The 21,195-nt window shown below is 35.3% G+C and overlaps 1 protein-coding gene across 1 annotated transcript; it reads right to left on the reverse strand.

Annotated features, from left to right (window-relative positions):
* Positions 1-16,312: 16,312 nt before the first annotated feature.
* LOC149173265 (uncharacterized) lies at positions 16,313-19,927 on the reverse strand. Its single transcript, XM_089427897.1, has 2 exons — positions 17,161-19,927; positions 16,313-17,058 (listed from the first exon to the last, which is right to left on the reverse strand). The coding sequence occupies exons 1-2, from the start codon at positions 19,916-19,918 to the stop codon at positions 16,610-16,612; spliced, it is 3,207 nt and encodes a 1,068-aa protein (XP_089284023.1). The 5' UTR covers positions 19,919-19,927; the 3' UTR covers positions 16,313-16,609.
* Positions 19,928-21,195: the final 1,268 nt, after the last annotated feature.

A 21,195-nucleotide genomic window follows, 5' to 3' on the forward strand; every position in this document is an offset into this window, starting at 1 on the left:
GAGAGTTTCTGTAGCGGAACATCTCTTGGAGCCACTCCTGCGTGAGGGTATTATTCCTTGTAGGATAATGACATCACCTCTATGTACATCATCACTATTGACAGCCCTTAATGCAGCGGCCTACACGATCTTAACACCGGGGCCCGGAGACGTAGTCCCTCCTAGACGAACTCCATTATCAACGACTTATGTTTTTGTGTGTTGATGATTGACATGTTCCTCTTCTTTACAGCATGTAGATGTATTCACTTACGTTCTTTTAAAAATTCAATTTAACACATCACGAAAGTAAAAGGTCTTGGAAGGGTCCTTTATCACACCCGGACCTGGATCAAGTGGTATCAAAGCGGTCTTTGCGTTGATGTGAACTGCAAGTGTGAACAATGGAACGTGTAGCGACAGAGGATGAAAAAGTGATGTACGAGACCATGCTCAAAATTTCCAAAAGGGTGGAAATAATGTATGAAACTCTACAGAAAGAGACAGAGGAAAAGGAGTGATTACAACTTCAGTTACAAGCCATAGAAGATGCCATGGAAGAACTGAAGCACAACAACCAAAATCTTCAAATAGATAACGCTGAAGTAAAAATGCTTCTACATGAAGAGAAAGAGGAAAAACAAACTTTGCTATGACAGCTGCAAGCAAAGAATGAGGCCTTGGAAAAGCTACAACGTGACCCATGTGAGGTAAAAAGTAGTTCTTTGAATTCATGTATGTGTCCTGATTATGATTTCGTTGTTTTTGAAAATCAAGCCATAGGAATTGGCTCCAAACTATTGAAGAGAATGGGGTATGAAGGAAAAGGCTTGGGCATTAATGGCCAAGGCATTTTCAACCCCATCAAAGTAGAAGAATTACCCCGTCAGGCAGGACTTGGGTATGTCAGGAAAGAAGTTGGGGAATGCGCTGAGACAGCTAGCGAACCACCAACAACAGATGATGAGAAGCCCTCATCATTTCTTTCCAAATCGATAGAGGAGGTAAAATATGTTGATTTCCTTTCGGTTTCGTCGTCACATAGTATGATTTCTGTTGGAGATGTGGAGATCCCAATTACAGGGACAAACATGAGGCTCCTTACCAGGACGAAGCATGAGAAAGAAGAAGAACTTGGTGTTAATAACCAAGGCATAACTCAACCATTGGAGGTTGTGCAGAGACCTCAATTTGCAAGCTTGAGATACACCATACTTCTTTACCATACTTACACCAGAGATGGCAAGGAAAGGTATAACCACTCTCAACATTCGAATGTTCATTTTGATTATAATCATGTTGTTAGAGATGAACGTGAACCATGGAATCGAAAGACATGTACCTTTTGTGGATTACATAACCATACATTGTCTAAGTGTTGGAAAAGAATGGCAACACACAAAAGGATGAGGCGTGAAAGACCCTCTCAACAGCAGGTAAAGAAACATGTTAAGAAGATCTGGAGGAAGAAGACCTATTGCAGTCATTGCAACAGAAGTGTCCATCAAAGAGCCATTTGTTGGAGGCTCCATCCAGAGCAGCGCCTTAAAGACAAAGTGTCGATACATGAACCAGATAAAACGATTGTTCGACAAACAACACCACCACATAGAGGCGACCGGTTCACCTTGATATGTGAGAAATTGTTTCTAGATATGTTAGCGTTTCATGGTCGTGCTTTTGTAAATCATTTGTTGCATTTTAAAATGTAAAAGTGATAATGTGTTTTCCATCACTTGTTCAGCAACAATGATGCCTAGTCTTATTTTGAGTTGCATTTTAAAATGTGAAAGTGATGTCGTATTTCCATCGCTTGTCAAAGAAACAATAGTGTTTGGCCTTATTTTGTAAATCATGTGTTGCAGTGATGATGTGTTTTGCATCACCTGTTGAAGCAACAATGATATGTTATCCTTGTTGTCGTAGCTGGGGTATTATGTTCATATTGATGTAAACTTGCCCACGGAGTATGTGTTATAAACTCATGGCAAGTATGGGATGCTTAGGTCATTAGTTGGTCATGTAAGACAAGCATGTAATTTTCAAAAAAATGTACTACACGTTGCAGAGGTTGCATGTGTCGGCTCATCGCCTAAGGCTCCCAAGAACAAAGGTGAAGGAGATGGAAGCGAGACCTTTTAGGACGCTTGTGATGCAGACAAGGTATAGAGAAGTTGTAGATTATTTTTCATGTTTTTGGAGGACCAAAAGCTCCTCAATGGGGACGATTGATCTAGGTGGATCCAAAGACACACACAGGACAAAGAGGTCTTATGAAAGCTTGAAAATCAAAATGATCGGAATGCTTTCGAATCGAGACCAAAGCGTAGATCTCGTCGTCCTAATCGCGATAATGTGAACAGTTCGTCAATCCGAGCTCGTATGAGGGAGAACGAGCGAGTCAAATTTCTGGTCAAAGTTGGGTTGTGGGCCAGGTTTAAGGGTCCTACAATTTGACTGACCCCGAGGCATGAAACCTAGCTCTCGAAAGCGGTCAAAATTGTGGCCTCGTTAATTTGCCCAATATCCCTTATTTTCTAAAGGTTGGAAAATCTCCCCTATTCCTAATAAAATAAAAAAAATATATATTATGGTGGCAGGCCACCACCCCCAAAATTCTATAACAAAAATAAATTATTTAAAGGCCAACGGGCCATGACCCCCGCTAGCCTAACTGCACACACAAAACAAATTATCAAAGGTTGGGTGGGCGGCCATGACCCCGCCACACCCTTCTCCTATGTTTAAACATAATATTAATGGGGTGGGCACGAGCCACCTCCGGTGGACCCAGCCCACACCCCCAAAACCTCACAATGCGACGATGGAAGTTTGGTAAGGGTGTCGGCAGGGGTCGAACCCGCCCGGCCCACATGGCCAACCCCCAAGCGCGCAGCCCCATTAATACATGAACTCCGGTACCAACGTACCATGCCCAATCACAAAACAAATAAACACAAAGATACAGGGAGTTATGGGGGTGGGCCGCCCAATGTGGACTCGACTCCCCCCAAAATACATTTCGGTTAAACATTAAAACGATAATGTGTTTAAAAAGGGAGGGGCAGGGTTTGACCACTCGACCCCTCCTCAACCATTTTCCTTACTTGCCAATGCACCAAACGACCACCTTTGGTAGATCCGCTCGCAAAACATTATATAAACGTTTTTGAACAGTGCACCCAGGCAGATGGAGGAACCAGGAGCAGGCATGGAAAATGAGGCAGAGTTAATTTTTAATTATTTTTTATGCAGGTGGAACCATGACTGAGCGAAATTTCCAAGAGGGTGAAATTCTTGCAGTGTCCAAATTGGACAAATTTTATGTCGATCTTACACCTCTTGGCGACACGAACCCGATGGCACAGTGAATTTCCTGATCTGAGCAGCCGATGTGCAAGGGACCAGGAGGAGGGAATCTTTGAGGAATCTAGGGGGAATCTAAAAGATTCCTTGAGCCCCAGATTTCCACTTTCTCAACATTTAGAAATTTGACAGTCGATTTTGCACTATTCAACACCACAAATCTGATGGTGTTTTCAGATTTTCCATTTTCTCATTCTATTTTTAGGCCACTTTCTTAATTGGAGTGCATGTGTCAGCATTCATGAACGAGCAGTCATTCCCATGCGATTCGATGCCGTGAGATCGATGATCTGAACAACTTCAGCAATTTGACATCCGCTTCTTCAGATGGCCCCTGGATGTGAGGTATATGCAGTGTGTTCATGTACTTCTTTTTCTATGCATTGTGCTGCACAGATCCCTGTTTGATGTTTGATGTGGGATCCTCTTTCTTACTTGATTTCATGATTCTTGCTTGATGTGATGCGGAATCATCTATGTGATGTACTTGTTGTCATGATTTGTCATGTTGTTATTTGAGATCCCTTTGTTGTATGTTGATGGGATACTCATGTTTTCGCCATGTATGTTTGCATTGAGATCCCTTTTATGCCATGTTGGTGGGATGCTCATCATGCATGAGTTTGTGTGATACTAATAGGAGTCCTTTTTTGATTTAGAGTTCCTGTAGTGAGACATCTATTGGAGCTACTCCCGCGTGAGGGCATTTTTCCTTGTATGATAACGACATCACCTCTATGTACATCATCACTATTGACAGCCCTTAATGCAGCGCCCTACACCATCTTGACACCGGGGCATGGAGACGTAGTCCCTCCTGGACGAACTCTGTTATCAATGGCTTATGTTTTCGTGTGTTGATGATTGACATGTTCCTCTTCTTTACAGCATGCAAATGTATTCACTTATGTTCTTTTAAAAATGCAATTTAACACATCACGAAAGTAAAAGGTCTTGGAAGGCGGACCTGGATCATGGAAACTCTATTTGATATCGGATCCCAAGAAAAATTAATTTCAAAGTCTTTGGTAAAGAAGTTAGGCTTAAAAACCTAATCACATCCAAAACCTTGCCCGCTTGGATGGATACATGATAAAGAAAAATTGAATGTAACTAAGCAGTGCAAGGTTAAATTTGTGATCGCCTCTAAGTTAGTGGAGGAGGTAGAACTTGATGTGATACCATTGGATATTTGTGGCATGGTATTAGGGAGTCCATATTTATATGATAGAAAAGCAGTCTTCTTCCGTCATGAAAACAAATACCAAATCACAAAAGATGGGGTAGAATATATTGTAAGGGCTCATCAAACTAGAATCAATGCCAGCCTTGTAAGTGCAGGACAAATGAAGAGGTTGGTGAATTCCAGTAAGGGTTGCATGCTTATGGTTGTAAGGGGGAAAGATGCAGAATTATCCGATGCTTTCCATGGTTGTGATCATGTGCATAAAAAGGAATTATGTGAATTAATTTCTAACTATGATGAGATGTTTCAAGAACCAAGGGGATTACCTCCGAAGAAGGAAATCCAACATAAGATCCATTTGCAGCATGATTCTCCTTTACCAAACATTGGCATGTACAGGATGTCGACTATTGAGATGGAGGTAATCAAAAAGAAGGCGCAAGAACTATTGAACCAAGGGGTCATCAGACCGATCACTTCTCCATGTGGCTCACCGATTTTATTAGTTCCGAAGAAAGATGGCACATGGAGGATGTGCGTGGATTACCAAGCACTAAAAAAATTCACGGTAAAAAATCGTTACCCTCTCCCGCGCATTGATGATTTACTAGATCAATTAAAGAATGTTATCTATTTCACCAAATTGGATATGCGTAGTGGTTATCACCAGGTCTGAATTGCAGAGTAGGTTGTGTGGAAAATTGCCTTCAAGACCAAACAGGGGTTGTTCGAATGGATGGTGATGCCATTATGACTTTGCAATGCTCTAGCCACTTTCATGAAGGTCATGAATGATCTCTTTATGCCTTTCATTGATGAATTTGTTCTTGTATATCTAGATGATATTCTTGCCTTTAGTAAAAATTGGAATGAACATGTATGTCATGTAAAGAAAGTGCTTGATGTATTGAAAAAAGAAAAAATCTATGTAAAATTGTTAAAGTGTGAGTTTGGGAAAACCTCTTTGGTTTACCTAGGTCATATTGTTGGTCATGGTCAGTGAAAAATTGATCCTTCTAAAGTTGAAGCAATTGTAAATTGGCCTAAGCCTACTAGTGTAACTGAGGTTCACAGCTTTTTGGGTGTAGTAACAAGTGTAAAGAAAGTCTTTCAATGGGGAGGAAAGCAGTAGAAGTCCTTCGAAGCATTGAAAGAAAATATCAGCATTGCACTGGTCTTAGCCTTACTAGATCTCCAGCAGCCATTCAAGATTGAGTCAGACACCAGCGGATATGCCATGGGAGTTGTACTAATGCAGCAAAAGAAGTCGATATGTTACCATTCAGAGAAATTCTCTCAGGCTGTGATAAACTATCCCACTTATGACAAGGAGTTATATGCCTTGGTCCAGAGTGTGAAAAAGTGGAAACACTACCTGATCGACAAGGAGACCATCATCCATACGGATCATCAGCCCTTGCATTATTTTCAGTCACAAACCAAGTTGCAGCAAGCTCGTCATTTTAGGTGGATGGATTTTCTTCAGCAATTTGATATGGTAATAAAGTATAAGAAGGGCACTGGCAATAAAGTGGTTGATATGATGTCTTGCCCTCCTATTTCTGCTTATGTTATTTTTCATAATGCTTCGTTATCTTTTGAAATTTATGCGGAAAAATATGCTAACGATGATGACTTTAAGGAGATTTATGAAAAACTAACCCATGGTTCACAGGTGGACAACTATCACTTGCAGGGAAAACTGTTGTATCACCTTGGCAAATTGTGCATACCCACAGGGGAAAGGGTACATGTAATCTGGGAGGCCCACACCTCCCTTGTGTCTAGTCATTTTGGTGTTGAAAAAACTGTGTCATGTACAAAGATTTTGCTTTTTGCCTCATATGAATAACATTGTGACTCGCTATGTAAAGGGATGTGTGATGTGTTCTGTTTCAAAGCCCTCTAATAGAAAACTCGGGCTCTACACACCACTCCCTATTCCGAGTTGTCCATGGTAAAGTGTGTCGATGGATTTTGTAGGAGATTTTCCTTTGTCTAGAAAAGGTCATGACTATTTGTATGTCGTCGTTGACCATTTTAGTAACATGTGTATTTTAATGCCTTGTAAAAAGCAGATCACTGCAGAGAAGACTGCTTATCTTTTCTTTCAGCATGTTTGGGTCCATTTTGGGTTGCCCACATCGATTGTGTCAGATTGGGACTCTCGCTTTCTTGAAGAGTTTTGGACCAACTTGTGGAAGATGATGGACACCAAGTTGAAAAGAAGCACGACATTTCATCCACAAACTAACAGACAGACAAAGGTTGTCAACCACACCATGGTACACTTGTTGCGAGGCTATTGTGGAAAACATCCTAAGTTGTGGGATGAGCATCTTCCATATGTACAACATTCCTACAATCGAGCAGTGCACTCATCTACACATCGTTCACCATTTGAGACATGTTTTGTCTACCTGCACAAAGATCCTTTTGATAGGGTCTTTGGAAGGGAAGATGACTCCAGTAGACGTGATGACAGGGATAAAGTGCAGCGATTCATTCAGCAGATCCAATTGATTCACCAAGCAGTATAGGAGAAATTGGAGAAGAGTCAGTCATGGTACAAGGCTCGACATGACAAACACTGAGTCGACCATCAATTTCAAGTGGGCGACAAAGTGTGGTTCCATATCAGTAAGGACAGAATGAAGGGAGAAGGGAAGAAGTTGCGACCAATCTAGTATGGTCCATTCACCATCTTGGAGAAGATTGGAGACAATGTCTTTCATCTCAATTTGCCGACATATATGCAAATGTACTCCATAGTGTTCAATGTGGAAAACTTAAGCTTTATGAGCCACGATTGATTATGGAAACCGAAGAGGTGGGATCAGTAACAACAGTTGATGATTTTTCACCAGAATATCTCAATGAGTTTCCTGAAGATATCATCCTTGACAGAAGAACCAGCTCACGACAGGGAGATGTGGAATACTTTCGAGTTGGTTTCAAAGGGATGTACCCTAGCAAGGAAAAATGGCTGGAAAAAGAAAGAGTGAGGGGAAAATTCTCTCACTTTCTAATTGACTGATAAAGCTTTTGGGGGTCCAAAAGCTCCTCAATGGGGAGGATTGATCCATGTGGATCTCCAGACACTAGTGGCATGGAAAAGTCTCAAAATTCAAAGTGGCAGAAAGTCGATTAACTTGACATCATATCGAAGTGCTCATTGCCCTGATTCCAACGGTGCGAATGACACTCCAATCAAAGTCCGTATGAAGAAGATAGAAGGAGTCAAAGTTCGGGGTTGACTTACCCATGTGGTAGGCTTAAGGAGGGCGCAATTTGGCAGGAATCTGGCACCAGAATCCGGCCAATTTTCCGGGGCGAAATTGCAAGTCCGTTAATTTGTCTAATATCACCTAAGGTTCTGGAAAACTTTTAAGTGGGCGGTGGAACCGTTATTTATTTTTAAATAATATACATATTTAATATATATATATATATATATATATATATATATATATATATATATATATATATATATATATATATATATATATATATATATATATATATATATATATATATATATATATATATATATATATATATATATCTAGATGGGGCGGGCGGCCATGACCCTGCCGCCCCCGGTGCCCACTGCATCCATATAAACTATATATGTATTGGGGGGCGGGTTGTCAACCCCGCCTCCCCTCTACGCCACTCATAACCACACAAACAGTCAGTGAAAGTTTAGGGGAGCAGGCCACCAGACCAGTGGACCTGCCTCCCAATTCAAATGTTTAACCACTATGTAATAAAAAAAACAGAGGGGCGAGATTTGATCCCCCGACCCCTCCTCAACGATTTCCCTTAATTGCCAATGCGCCAAACCGCCTTCATTGGTAGATCCGCCCACCGAACCATATATCAACCTTTTTTCACAGTGCGCCCAGGGGAGAGCACGCACATTTTTCAAGGCATATGATTTGCAGGAGGCGGAATCATGAGCAGGCCTATGATAGGGGGTGGAACCTTGCTTGAGCACATTTTCCAGGGGGTCAGTTTTGGTCCAGTGTCAGAATTGGGCAAGTTTTATATCGATTTTACACCTCTTGGCAATAGGAACTCAATGGTGATGTCAGTTTCTACAACAGAGCTCTCCATTTTTCATCCATTTTCCAGATTGGAGGTATAAGACTCCTTTTGTAAATGTTGATTGTACTTCTTCTTTCTCATGCCACTTAATGAATGAAGTCTCCCCATTGATCGAGCAGGGCCCGGAGACGTAGTCCAAATTGGACAAACTCCATTATCAAGTCTCTTGTCTTCTTTCGTGCTTTTATGTGTTTCTCCGCTTCTCTCATGTGCACATTAAATTTCTATGGTTAAGCTGCAATTTATCCATGTAATTCTTTAATACATCTATAAGCAAAAGATCTTGGATCATTTTTAGAGGAAAAGAGAAAGAGAAATAATGAGGATTGAACCTAACTCTCTACTGGGTTATTTTTGGAGCTCACTAAGAAACCATTAAGCCAAATCTTTGTTTAAATTAAAAGGAAAAAAGAGATTTATGTTTTTCTTTTTAAAGAATATTGCACATATTTCATATTTGGAAAAGGATTTGTTTGGGTGCAAGTAATCATGACTTCATTGATTTCAATAGTTGGTAGAAGAAATTTTAGAGGAAGGAAGGACCATAATAATCAAGGTGATACGCAGCAAGGAGAAAAGAAAATGTCAAATGTTTTAGATGTGGAAAAGTTGGTCACACTGCAACTAATTGTAGAATTCCTTGGTAGAAAGTCAATGAAAGGAGAGAACAATTGAATGAAAAGAAAGATCAACCACCACCAAATAAGGGGAAATCATCAGATTCTGCACATTATATGGTTTCTCATTGCAATTTTAATATTAATTATGTTATTAGTACTGCATTTTCTTCATGTCAAGACAGTTGGATTCTGGATTCAGGTGTCACATGTCATATGACTTTTAGGAGAGATTCTTTTTAAACTTTCAGTGACCAAGTTGATGGAGTAATATATTTTTCTAACAAATCTCAAATTAAGCCTTCGGGAATTGGATCCATTTGTTTGAAGATACCAAAGGTTGCAGATTATGTTCTACAGGATGTCCTTTACATTCCACAATTTCAAAGAAATCTAATGTCTCTTACATATTCGGCAGTAATGGCATTCCATACATATCTTCGATGGCATCATTGAGATACATAGAGCATCTGATCATGCAGTCATTATGACTGGTGTTGAAGAAGGTACACTTTTAAAATTGAATGGCACATCATCTACTGTAATGAATTCTCATGATAGTTCTGCTCTTTTAGCACAATGAAATGATACTCTATCTTCTAGTTTATTATGGCATGCTCGTTTTGGTCACATTAACTATGACAATATCATAATTATGAGACAACAAGGTATAAAAGGATTGCCTACAATTCCAAGAAAGCTTACACCATGTGATGCTTGTATTTTGGGGAAACATTCTAAGTAGCCTTTTCATAGTTCTTCTTCTAGAGCTTCAAGAAAATTAGGTCTCATACATTCAGATTTATGTGGTCCTATGCTTGTTGCAACTGCCAATGGTAATAAATATATGCTGACATTTATTGATGATTATTCGAGAATGTGTTGGGTGTATTTGTTGAAAGATAAGTCACAAGTATTTGAAAATTTTAAAACTTTTCATTTGATGGTCAAAAATGAAACTCAACTGAACATTGGCATTCTCAGAACTGATAACAGTGGTGAATATACTTCTAATGCTTTTGAACAGTATTTAAAGGACAAAAAAATCAAACATCAGACTACCATACCTTATAATCCACAACAAAATGGCGTTGCAGAACGTATGAATAAAACTTTGCTTAATATGGTTAGATCTATGATGTTCTTTAAGAATGTTAAGTTAATATTTTGGGGAGAAGTAGTGCTTTGTGTAGCTTATATTCGCAATCGTTGTCCTTTTTATGTCATTAATAATAAATCTCATTATGAAATGTGGTATAATCATCTTCCTGTTGTTCAACATTTTAGAGTCTTTGGTTCTCTATGCTATGCATTAATTCCTAAACATCAGAGCAACAAGTTGGGTGCTAAGAGTCGCAAATGTATTTTCTTGGGATATTCTGCTACTTCCAAATCTTACAGGTTGTATGATGAGGAGAAAAAGAAATTTATTCTTTCCAAAGATGTTATTTTTCTTGAATGTGACAAAGATAATTCCATTGTTGATAGAAAACTGACTCATTTGGAGAAATTTTCATCCAAAAATTCTATTTTGAATCTGATAATGATGTTCCACATACTGAAGGGGGGGTTCCCATTCTAGATCAGTCTGTGGTTCTTCCATATTTGACTCATGAGAATGTTATTGCTGAAGAAAATTTGGATGATAGTAATGTTTCTGCAGGACCAGAAATTGCTCTTGAAGAGCTTGTTCTTGAGCTTGTTTTTCAAGATGAGTAACCATCACAACCACTTCAACAACATTTATGAAGATCCACACGTATTTGGAGATTTCCAAGCAAATATGATGACTTTGAAATAGGAAATTCTTCTAAAGGTGATTCATGTAATGATTCTCATGATTGTGAATTCAATCATTGTACAATTAGCAAACCTAGTTGTTTTGAAGAAGCTGCTAATTGTGATGAATGGAAGGATGCAATGAGAAAGGAGTATGATGCACTTATTAAAAATGGAACTTGGAGGTTATTAGATCCTCTCGCAGGCGTCAAACCTATTGGTTTCAAATGGGTTTATAAGTTTAAATACAAGACAGATGGCTTGCTTGATAAATACAATGCAAGGCTTGTAGCAAAAGGCTACACTCAGAAGGAAGGTGTTGACTACACAGAGACATTTGCTCCTACAACAAAATGGGGCACAATCAGAACTTTTTTTTCTCTTGCAACTCAGAATAGCTGGAAGATACACCATATAGATTTTAAAACAACTTTTTTGAATGACGATTTGAAGGAGGATGTTTATATGTTTCAACGAAAAGGTATTGCTGCCAAAGGCAAAGAAAAAATGGTATGTATGTTAGTGAAGGCTTTGTATGGAATGAAACAAGAATCTCGTGCATGGTATGAAAAGTTAACTGAACACCTTCTCAAGTTGAATTATAATTTATTTGATCTGGATGATGCGACTCTTTTTGTTAAGAAAATTGGAAAGTCAATTGTATATTTGGTTGTGTATGTAGATGATTTGGTGATCACAGGAAAAAACAATGACTATATAGCATCCGTTAAAAGAGAATTATTGAAACTTTTTTACATGGGAATTTGGGTTTATTACATTATTATTTAGCGATTGAATTTGATCAGAAACCCAAAGACATTTTCATTTCTCAGAAAAATTATATTGGACAAATTTGGGATGCAAGATTGTACTCATGTCGCTACTCCTATGGAGTAGAATTTGAAGCTTGCTTCCACTGAAGGAAGTATGTTTTACGATTCAATAAAGTACAGGCAACTTGTTGGAAATTTTAATTTTTTAACTACTACTCGACCTGACATAGCTTTTGTTGTAAGGATACTTTCCAGGTTCATGCATCAGCCATGTGAAGGTTATTGGAATGCAGCAAAGAGAGTGCTCAAGTTATGTGTCTAATTCCTTCTAGATCTATGACAGTTATGTGTCTAGTATAATTCTTAACAAATTTGAGGATAAGTTATTTGTGCCATGTACATATTGATATTGTTCCACAATTTTAACTTCATAGTGTTACTATAAAGGAGTAACACATTAGATATGTGGAAAAGTAGAGAAAACTTAATGTTGTTCAACATATTTTTGCTCTTTATTTTGATTTATAGCTTCACGAATGTTCTTCAAACAAAGCCATTGCTCTATAATCTCTTAAAGAACATGTAAAGTTCTACAAGTAAAACCAAATTGTAGTTTGTTTTATTGTAGATATAATAACATTTATATGCATAAAGTTTTCATAAGACAAAGACTAGAGATTTTACAGTCATAAAAAAATAGTCTTCATAACTTATGTAACTTTGTTTTTATTTACCTAATAATAGAAATGCATATAGAAGGAGATGGAGTTGTGCTCGATGCATTATTATTAAAATTAATAATTTTTTTAATATTAATAATAATATTTATATTAATATATTAAGAAAATTAATATATTAATCAAATTAGTATATATATATATATATCTATATATATATATATATATATATATATATATATATATAAACAATATTATTATTAATATGTTCCCAATCTATAATGCTAGAATCTATGATGGCTAGACGTTATGTTTGAAGAAACTAATTCCAGGATGTAAATCAACCATATTTATTAATGTGGTTGTGTTAGTTTAGTTAGGCTCCAAACTCTCTCCCCGTCTCAAATCTTTTTGAAACATTTTATTTTTAGTAGAATACTTTTATGCACCAAAACCCCATTAATGAAATTCATATTTAACCTTAAATAATTAAAAACACAGGACAACTTTTTTTGGTTAAAAATATCAAAATCTAAATCTTCAACTCATAATAATAATTGTGCTACTATGTTTCAAGCCTAATTCCTTCTAGATCTATGACAGTTATGTGTCTAGTGTAATTCTTAACAATTTGAGGATAAGCTAGTTGTCCCATGTACATATTGATCTTATTGGGCAATTTTAACTTCATAGTGTTAGTATGAAGAAGTAACATATTAGATATGTGGAAAAGTATAGAAAACTTAATCTTGGTCAACATATTTTTTCTCTTTATTTTAATTGATAGCTTCATAAGTGGTTGTGGAAACAAAAATACCATTGATTTGTTATGTAATCTCTTGAAGAACCTGCAAAGTTTTTGGTATATTTATATGGCCAAAAAAATACAAGTAAAACCAAATTGTAGTATGTTTTATTGTAAATGTAATAAGATTTATATACATAAAATTTTCATAAGACAAAGATAGCAGATTTTATAGTTGTAAAAAAATTGATCTTCAAAATTTATGTAACTTTATTTTTACACACACTTTTGTCTGACAATAGAAATGCATATAGAGGGAGATGGGATTGTGTTAGACGTATTATTATTATTATTTTAAATATTAATAATAATATTTATATTAATATCTTAACAGAATTAATATATTAATAAAATTAATATATATTTAAATGTATCAATGAATATACTAATATTAATATAATATAATTTATTTTTTTAATTATTATTATTAGTATTAGTATTTGTTTAGGACTTTTCGCGGAACTCAAACACATTTATTATTGTAGTTGTGTTAGTTTAGTTAGGCTCCAAACTCTCTTCCTATCTCAAATTTTTTTGAAACAATTTATTTTTAATAGAATCTTTTTATGCACCAAAAATATATTAATGAACCTCATATTTGGTCTTAAATAATTAAAACACAGGACAATAAATTATATTTCTTAAAAATATCAAAATCTAAATCTTCAACTCAGAGTAATAATTGTGCTACGCAATTTTACCAAGAAACTCCATAGAAATATGTGTCAAGCCTAATTCCTTCTAGATCTATGACAATTATGTGTCTAGTGTAAATCTTAACAAATTTGAGGATAAGTTGTTTGTGCCATGTATATATTGATCTTATTCCGCAATTTTAACTTCATAGTGTTACTATAAAGGAATAAGACATTAGATATATGGAAAAGTATAGAAAACTTAATCTTGGTCAACATGTTTTTTCTCTTTATTTTAATTGATAGCATCATGAATGGTTGTGGAAACAAAACCATTGATTTGCTCTATAATCTCTTAAAAACATGTAAAGTTCTTGGTATATTTATATGGCCCAAAGAATACAAGTAAAACCAAATTGTAGTGTGTTTTATTGTAGATGTAATAAGATTTATATGTATAAAGTTTTCATAAGACAATGATAGTAGATTTTATAGCTGTAAAAAAAAAATGATATTCATAGCTTATGTAACTTTATTTTTACATGCACTTTTGCCCAACAATTGACATGCATATAGAAGGAGGGGAGGTTGTGTTAGAAATATTATTATTATTATTAATATTATTTTTTTAATATTAATAATAATATTTATATTAATATATTAAAAAAATTAATATATATATTTAAATATATCAATGAATATTTTAGTTTTAATATAATATCACTTTTTTAACTATTATTATTATAAACAATATTATTAATATACGTCTATGGGTGTATATCAACTACATTTATTAATGAAGTTGTGCTAGTTTATTTAGGCTCCAAACTCTCTCCCTATCTCAAATCTTTTTGAAACATTTTATTTTTAGTAGAATATTTTTATGCAACAAAAACACATCAATGAAATTCATATTTGGTCTTAAATAATTAAAAATATGAGACGATAAATTCTATTTCTTAAAAATATCAAAATCTAAATCTTCAACTCATAATAATAATTGTGCTACTCAAGTTTATCAAGTAGTTTCATAGAAATATGTCTCAAGCCTAATTCCTTCTAGATCTATATGAAAGTTATGTATTTAGTGTAATTCTTAACAAATTTGAAAATAAGCTATTTGTGCTATGTATACATTGATCTTTTTCCACAATTTTAACTTCATAATGTTACTATAAAAGAGTAAAACATTAGCTATGTGGAAAAATATAGAAAACTTAATCTTGGTCAACATATTTTTGCTCTTTATTTTAATTGATAGCTTCATGAATGGTTGTGGAAACAAAACCATTGATTTGTTGTATAATCTCTTAAAGAACATGTAAAATTCTTGGTATATTTATATGGCCTAAAAAATACAAGTAAATCCAAATTATAGTGTGTTTTATTGTAGATGTAATAAGATTTATATGCATAAATTTTTCATAAGACAAAGATAGGAGATTTTATAGATGTAATAAGATTTATATGCATAAAGTTTTTATAGGACAAAGATAGGGGATTTTATAGTTGTAAAAAAAATGATGTTATAATTTATGTAACTTTTTCCTATTAATAATCATATCTATATTAATATATTAACAAAATTAATATATTAATAATATATATATATATATATATATATATATATATATGTATTAATAAATATATTATTTTTAATATAATATAATTTTTTTATATATTATTATTATTATTATTATTATATGTTTATCTGCATATATCAACCATGTTTATTAATGTGGTTGTGCTAGTTTAATTAGGCTCTAAACTCTCTCCATATCTCAAATTTTTTTGAAAAAAAAAAAATTAGTAGAATATTTTTATGTACCAAAAAGACAATAATAAAATTCATATTTGGTCTTAAATAATTAAAACCATAGGACAATAAATTATATTTCGTAAAAAATATCAAAATCTAAATCTTAACTCATAATAATAATCGTGCTACTCAATTTTACCAAGTAGCCCCATAGAAATATGTGTCAAGCCTAATTCCTTCTAGATCTATGACAATTACGTGTCTACTGTAATTCTTAACAAATTTGAGGATAAGCTAGTTGTGCCATGTGCATATTGATCTTATTCCGCAATTTTAACTTCATAGTGTTACTATGAAGACGTAACACATTAGATATGTGAAAAAGTATAGAAAACTTAATCTTGGTCAACATATTTTTGCTCTTTATTTTAATTGATAGCTTTATAAACGGTTGTGGAACAAAAAATACCATTGATTTTCTCTGTAATCTCTTAAAGAACCTGCAAAGTTCTTAGTATATTTATATGGCCAAAAAAATACAAGTAAAACAAAATTGTAGTGTGTTTTATTGTAGATGTAATAAGATTTATATGCATAAAGTTTTCATAAGACAAAGATAGGAGATTTTATTTTTGTAAAAAAAATGATCTTCAAAGCTTATGTAACTTTATTTTTACACACACTTTTGTGTGACAATAGACATGCATGTAGAAGGAGAGGGGACTAAGACTAATAAACAACTTTATTTTTACTCACACTTTTGTCTAACAATAGACATGCATGTAGAAGGAGAGGTGACCAAGACTAATAAACAAGTTGCAACCTGAAAAAGGCGAATAAAACTCAAACTACATGTATCTAATGACAATGCACTAAAATTACTTTATGGTCTAGTGACAAAATTACCACCCACTTACAACACTCTAGAATGTAGAAGAAATTTGGTCTTCGCTAGTGATGTTGTGATATGTACTTGCATCATCTAACAAATATGTGGAATTTGAATGGGATTCTGGAATGCCAACAATTCCTTGAAAGGTGTCTCTAATAGATTGGAGTGTACGCACAATGTCCACCATAGTAGGTCGTTCTTCAGGAGAATCTTTTGTGCAAAACAAACCCATACTTATGGATTGACTAAGGCAATTGAGATCCTTATCTACTTGAGTGCTTGTACTAGTTCTTCTTAGTAAACTCTTGTCCACCACTTCTCCTAGTTGATTTGGAAAATTGTTACCCACCCATTTCTGCAAGTTCATTCCTTCAACAAATATGTTGTTGGTTGGCTTCTTTCCAGTCAACATCTCCAACAATATGATTCCATAGCTATAAACATCACCTTTTGTTGTGACATTTCCACCCAATCCATATTCTGCATTCATACATTCTCATCATAAGGTGTTTAATTCAAAATGTTTGATAAAAATATGAAACTCATAACATTGTATAGTATGTCATTCTATTCAAATAATACCTGGAGGAATGTAGCCTGCAGATCCCTTAAGAGCAAGTGTAGAAGTGAGAGTGGAATCCTCATAATTTGCAAAGCATATGGTTGCAATCCCAAAGTCTATTACATACGCTGTCATGTCTTCACCAAGAAGCACATTGTTTGGTTTCAAATCACAATGGATCACTTGCATGAAACAATGGTGATGGAGATACACCATGCCTTGGGCAATGTCTATTGCTATATTCAACCTTTGTAGCAATGTCAAACCACTTTCTACTTCAGCATCAGGATATAACCATTTTTCTAAGCTTCCATTTGGTATAAATGGAAATATCAAAGCTTTCACTTGGAGATCTGAATATGAGGTTATGATTCTAATCAAATTACGATGCCTAACTCTACCCAAAACTTTGCATTCTTTTTTAAAACTTTTGTGAGCTCCCTCATTTTCCAAATTGAGAAGCTTGATTGCAACCATTGTGCCATTGTTCAAAACCCCTTTGTACACTTTCCCAAAACTACCCACTCCTAACAAGTTGGCATCACTAAATCCATTTGTTGCAGCGCTGAGCTCTCCATAGGAAATCCTTTGGTGTCCCATATTTAAGGATGCCCCAACCTCTATAGGGATATTCCTCTTGTGATTTAGTCTACACAAGATTCCTAGAAATAAACACAATACAATAGCGATGACAACTATAACAATAAGCATGACAATTTTTCTCAAATGAGAAACACTACTATGTTTGTGATTAGAGCATAGAGACAAATTTACCCAAGGTCCACAAAGACTAGGATTTCCCATAAATGATGTGGCACCAAGCTTTTTGAAAACTCCACCTTTTGGGACCTCTCCTGACAAGTTGTTGAAAGAGAAATTCATTTGAATGAGCATTTTGAGATTTGCCAACACTGTGGGTATTCCACCTGACAAATTGTTGGAGGAGAAATCCATGTTTTGAAGACTTTGAAGTTCACTGAGTGAGACTGGGATCAGACCTTCAAGTGCATTGTAAGAAAGATTTACATATTCGAGTTCTTTGCAACTTCCAAGCCCACTTGGAATGTAACCAGTTAGTCGATTTGCAGAAACATCTATAGCTTGAAGCATAGTCATTTTGCTTAATTCCAAAGGCAAGGGGCCTTCTAATAAATTGTTTGAAAGGTTGAAATAGAAAGCTAAATTTGCAAGGCCTGCAACCTCAGGTGGTATGTCACCACTAAGTTGGTTGTATGATAGGTCTAACAGTAGTAAGTTCACACATTTCCCTAGATTCGCAGGGATTTTTCCTGATAGTTGGTTCATGTTAAGATATAGATATCTTAATTGATAAAGGCTAGCAATAGAATTGGGAATCCTTCCAGAAAGATTATTATAATGGATATCCAAAAGCCCTAAACTTTTGAGTTGCCCAATTTCCATTGGAATATTTCCTCGTAAATGATTCTTTCCCATAAATAGCCTTTCCAACTTCTGAAGCATTTTAAGTGTGGCTGGGATTGTCCCCGTAAAAGAATTACCTTGTAAATCAAGAAATGTTAAACCAGATAGGTTTCCAATATGTGGAGGTATTTCCCCATATAATTCATTTTCTTGCAAGTTCAGAGAGTATATTTCTCTTGAGAGGCTGCCTATAGAAAAGGGCAAACGTCCCGTGAGACGATTATAACTTAAATCTATAAAATTTAAGGTGGAGCAGTTAGTAAGCACAGTCAGAATGGGGATGCTTGTGCTGCTACCGCTAACCAGTTGATTCGCGCCTAGGTCGAGTAATTGGAGCTGCGTCAACTTACCCAACTCCATGGGCACCATTCCCCAGAGCTGATTGTCATCTAAGTCGACCAACTGAAGGTTTGTACAATTGAAGAGGGATGCAGGAATGGTGCCACTCAACTGATTAACACCCAGATACAGTGCAGTCAACCGTGTGTTCTTGCTACACAATTCGGCGGGAATGTGACCAGTCAACTGGTTAAGGGTGATATCCAATAATCCAAGATTGGTGAAGTTGGAAAAGAAAGATGGGATTTGTCCTCTGAGATTGTTAAGACCCATTGATATATAGTTGATTTGGCTTAGCATACCCAATTCCAAAGGGATAGTCCCATGAAAGCTGTTGCGAGACAAGTCTATCGCGTTCAAAGAGGATATGTTTCCCAAGCAGGCCGGTATTCTTCCCGTCAAACTGTTAACTCCTAAGGCAAGGGTTTCTAACTTGGGGAGGACACATAGTTCTTGGGGAATACTTCCTGATAGATTGTTATAGGTCAAAGAAAAAATCGATAGTCTGCGGCACCTACCAAGATTGGGCGGAATAGAACCGTGGAGTTGATTCAGATACAGGTAAAGCTTCTTTAAGCGAAACAAATTTCCCAATTGATAGGGAATGTGACCCTGGAAACTGTTATTGCCAAGGTCAAGTATTCTAAGAAAGGAGAGATTGCCGAGAAAAGGAGAGATTGTACCTTGTAATTCCATGTGCGACACATTGAGAGAAACCACCCTCTGCCTGCGCCGACTGCATATGACACGTGTCCATTTGCAGAACGAAACATTGCGTTTCCACGACGTGGTTAGTAGTGAGTGAGATGGATGATAGGTGATTGCAGAGAGAAATGCAAGGAGAGCCTCTTCATCGGAAGCATTGCCGTGATGAGGATGCCGGTGGTCTGACAACCGAAGGGCGGAAGAAAATATGGAGGGAGTGAGTATGAGAATGGAAAAAGAAAAGAGGAAAAGTAAAGGCCAAAAAAGAGAGGGGGCGTTACAGATCTGCATCTTCTTCTGCTCTCACAGGAATGGGAATGGTTTGAGTTTGTTGGTTTATTTATAAATAAAGATTCTGACGTTATTGCGTGGTGATAAGGATGAGAAATACAAACGTAACAGAGACGGTGGAAATGTTGGGTGGGTGGGTGGGTGGGTGTGCTAATTTTCCAAATCAAAACAAAACAGCATAATCAAAAGATGCTTGACTTTAATAAAATCAATCTAGAAGTATCGTCCGACTTATTAAATTTTTACAACGAAGTAAATGAGCGTGAAAATATTTGAGTATTTCCAGAAAACTTTAGACTTTAAAACGTTGAATGGCCCACCTCCATGGAAAATGAGGTCGATAGTCATAACACATCTTTAAAAGTAAGAAAAAGATTTGGGCCCCACTTTCCATAAAAATTAAGGGAAGGCCTCATATTTTAAAACAATTAAGTCAATAGTTATGGGACCTCGTACCTCCAAACTTTACGAGTGAAGTCGTGTAAAGAGATACGGGCCACTTTCCAAATGGAAAATCTTGCAAACAAATCTTGCAAAGAAATTTTAATAGAGTAAGTCAATGAAGTCAAAAAGCATTCTGTAATTTGTCGCTTTGAAATAATGAAATAATTCCTTTTAAGATCACCTAAGAATTATAGGGAGACAAAAATCTTTTGAAGTCAATGGTGCGCAGACTTAAAAGATTATCTTCACACTTTATAAACACAAAAATCTTTTAAATATATATTATATATAATGAAGTACTTCTTTTTATGATCACCTACTAATTTTACGAAGACAAAAACTTTTGAGGTCAATGGTGGGTAGACTTAAAAGATTACCTTCAAACTCTATAAACACAAAAATCTTTTAAATATATATTGGCTGGCTAATTTTATTCCCAATTTCATAAAGTTAATAATGAGTAGACTTCTTTAAGATTACATACGAATTCTAGAAAGACAAAATAACGAGATCCTTTGAAATCAATGAGGTGGATTTTAAGATTACCTTCAAATTTACTAAAACAAAGTCTTTTAAATATATATTGGCGGGTTAAACACAAATCTTGTAAATATATATTGGTGGGCTAATTCTTTTTCTTTCGAATATATATTAGTTGGCTCAACAAATATATATATATATATATATATGTTTGGGTAATTCTTTTTTTTGAAATTTTAAAATTATTTTAAAATTAATATATATATATATATATATATATATATATTAATATTAATTAGTGGTATTATTATAATTTTAGTTGTTAATTTTTAAAAGTGTTGATAGTTTCATTG

The sequence above is a fragment of the Pinus tabuliformis genome, chromosome 4_2 (assembly GCF_031772625.1).
Source record: "Pinus tabuliformis cultivar Carrire ecotype Pingquan chromosome 4_2, CPIR1, whole genome shotgun sequence".
Classification (NCBI taxonomy): Eukaryota; Viridiplantae; Streptophyta; class Pinopsida; order Pinales; family Pinaceae; genus Pinus; species Pinus tabuliformis.

Coding starts and splice junctions, on each gene's coding strand:
- LOC149173265 (XM_089427897.1), bottom strand. CDS start 19,918: ATGCAGATCTGTAACGCCCCCTCTCTTTTTTGGCCTTTACTTTTCCTC. Junction 17,059..17,160: donor TGCAGGCTACATTCCTCCAG/GTATTATTTGAA, acceptor GTATGAATGCAG/AATATGGATTGGGTGGAAAT.